General features: G+C 36.0%; 1 protein-coding gene across 1 annotated transcript in view; it reads right to left on the bottom strand.

The window, feature by feature from the left end:
- Positions 1 to 504: 504 nt before the first annotated feature.
- The window catches only part of LOC106881417 (probable WRKY transcription factor protein 1), a 30,353-nt gene continuing 28,666 nt past the window's right edge, over positions 505 to 2,191 (bottom strand). The window contains exon 3 of the mRNA XM_052977577.1: positions 505 to 1,689. Within this exon, the coding sequence (XP_052833537.1) occupies positions 1,430 to 1,689 (260 nt within the window). The 3' untranslated portion in view covers positions 505 to 1,429. The remainder of the gene's footprint in view (positions 1,690 to 2,191) is intronic.

Here is a 2,191-nt window from a genome sequence, read left to right as displayed (position 1 = left end):
TTGGGTGTTGTTTCTTTCAGAATGAATGACAAGTCTGCTGTGTCAGCTGGCTCATTCTTATTATTGTTGATTACATGGATCAAATGTATGCCAACCATGCCCATTCAGTCTATTATTTTCCAATTATCTTGAACTACCATGACACCCCATCTTTTATTCTGGCATAGTGTGTCTGGGACTACATTATCTAATGTGTCCTTCTTTGTTGTTGTTGTTTAGCCCCAGGTCAACCTGAACCAATGTAACCTATCTTATTTTCAGACATCTAATATATCTAATGTCCTTCCCTTTTTAAAAAAGAAAACATTTGGGATGCAATTTGAAGGGTTTTGCTGTTATTTCTAGCAGTTCATTCAGACCTAGACACAAAGACGTTCCAACTGTGATGAAACCTATTTATTTTATGTATCTCAGGCTACAATGTCCAGTGTGTCCTTAAATTGTAATTTAAGGGGTATTTGGCTGCTATTTCTAGCAGGTGATGGAGCCCTAAACACAAAGACGTTTCAATTGTGACCATCATATTTATTTCGTATATACCTCAGATTACATTGTCCAGTGTGTCCTTCCAGGTTTTAAGACACTAAGATGTGATTCAAGGGACATTTGGTTGCTATATCTAACATATCAAATGACCATATTGAAATTTCTTTATACATATATACATACATTTTTAGCCCCAGGTCAACATTGACTGAGCAGCCATATGATCAAAGACAGTCAATTTATGGCCATCTCACCCTGTTAATCTACAACTAGAATACACAATGAGTTTGTTCCTTATTTCATAATGTAGGATGTGATTTGTGGGTGATTTGGCTGCTATTTCTAGCAAACCAAGCAATGGAGTAGAGCTACAATTAAAGATATTCCAATTGTGACCACCTCTTCTTATTTATCTACAACTACACGTTACAATGAGTTCGTTCCTTATTTCATAATGCAGGAAATTTGGCTGCTATTTCTAACAGGCCAAATAATGGAGCAAACCTATGGTCAGAGACATTCCACTTGTGACCATCTCCATCTTATATATCTACAAACAGATGATTCAATGTCTTGGTTCTGTATTTCAGAAAATAGGATGTGATTTGCAGGAAATTTGGCTGCTATTTCTAACAAGCCAAATAATGGAGCAGACTTATGGTCAGAGACATTCCATCTGTGACCATCCCTGTCATATATATCTACAAACAGATGATTCAATGTCTTAGTTCCTTATTTCAGAAGATAGGATGTGATTTGAGGGAGATTTGGCTGCTATCTCTAACAGCCCAAGCAATGGAGCAGAGCTATGCATAAAAACGTTCCAAATGTGACCATCCCATCTTATATATCTACAAACAGACAATTCAGTGTCTTGGTTCCTTATTTCAGAAGACAGGCTGTAATTCAAGGGAGATTTGGCTGCTGTTTCTAGCTGGCCAACCTACCACCTTGCAGACGTTCCCTCTCCTGCTGCTTTGGTAGTTTTGCTGGGTTCACAAGAAGTTCTTGTTGGTTCATCCTGCTTTTGTAGATAATAATGGTATTTGTAGTAGCCGTGGCGTCGAGTATATGTGATCCTCTGCACAGGGCGGCTCTTACGCCTGCAGCAGATTATGCGCATGAATGCTGTTCTGAAGTTCACATTGCATAAAGCGTAACAGAATGGGTTTATTGTGCTGTTTAAGTAACATAACCAATAACCTGCAAAGATATGAAAAAAATGATGTTATAAATAAAGATATGGGTATATATTCTTTTACTCTTTTACTTGTTTGAGTCATTTACTGTGGTCATGCTGGAGCACCACCTTGAAGGGTTTTTAGTCAAACAAATTGACCCCAGGATTTATTTTTTTTAAAGCCTAGTACTTATTCTATCAGTCTCTTATGCTGAACACCAACACTGATTGTTAAGTGGTGGTGGGGGACAAACAGACACAAAGACATACACACATAGATATATACATATACATATCTATCTATCTATCTATATATATATACATATGTGTATATATATATATATATATATATATATATATATATATATATATACGATGAAAGTAAACAAACAAAGTTTGTTTTTAGAAGCGTTGAGATGTATTGAAAGATAGAGAAATAATTTCTTTTTATTCTCAAACGCATGGTAATGCTAATAAATAGCGTGATCAGGATAAATTATCCATACATTGCAGAAAAATACGCTA

Source organism: Octopus bimaculoides, chromosome 28, assembly GCF_001194135.2.
Source record: "Octopus bimaculoides isolate UCB-OBI-ISO-001 chromosome 28, ASM119413v2, whole genome shotgun sequence".
NCBI classification, from domain to species: Eukaryota; Metazoa; Mollusca; class Cephalopoda; order Octopoda; family Octopodidae; genus Octopus; species Octopus bimaculoides.
This window is presented reverse-complemented; position numbering and strand designations above follow the sequence as displayed.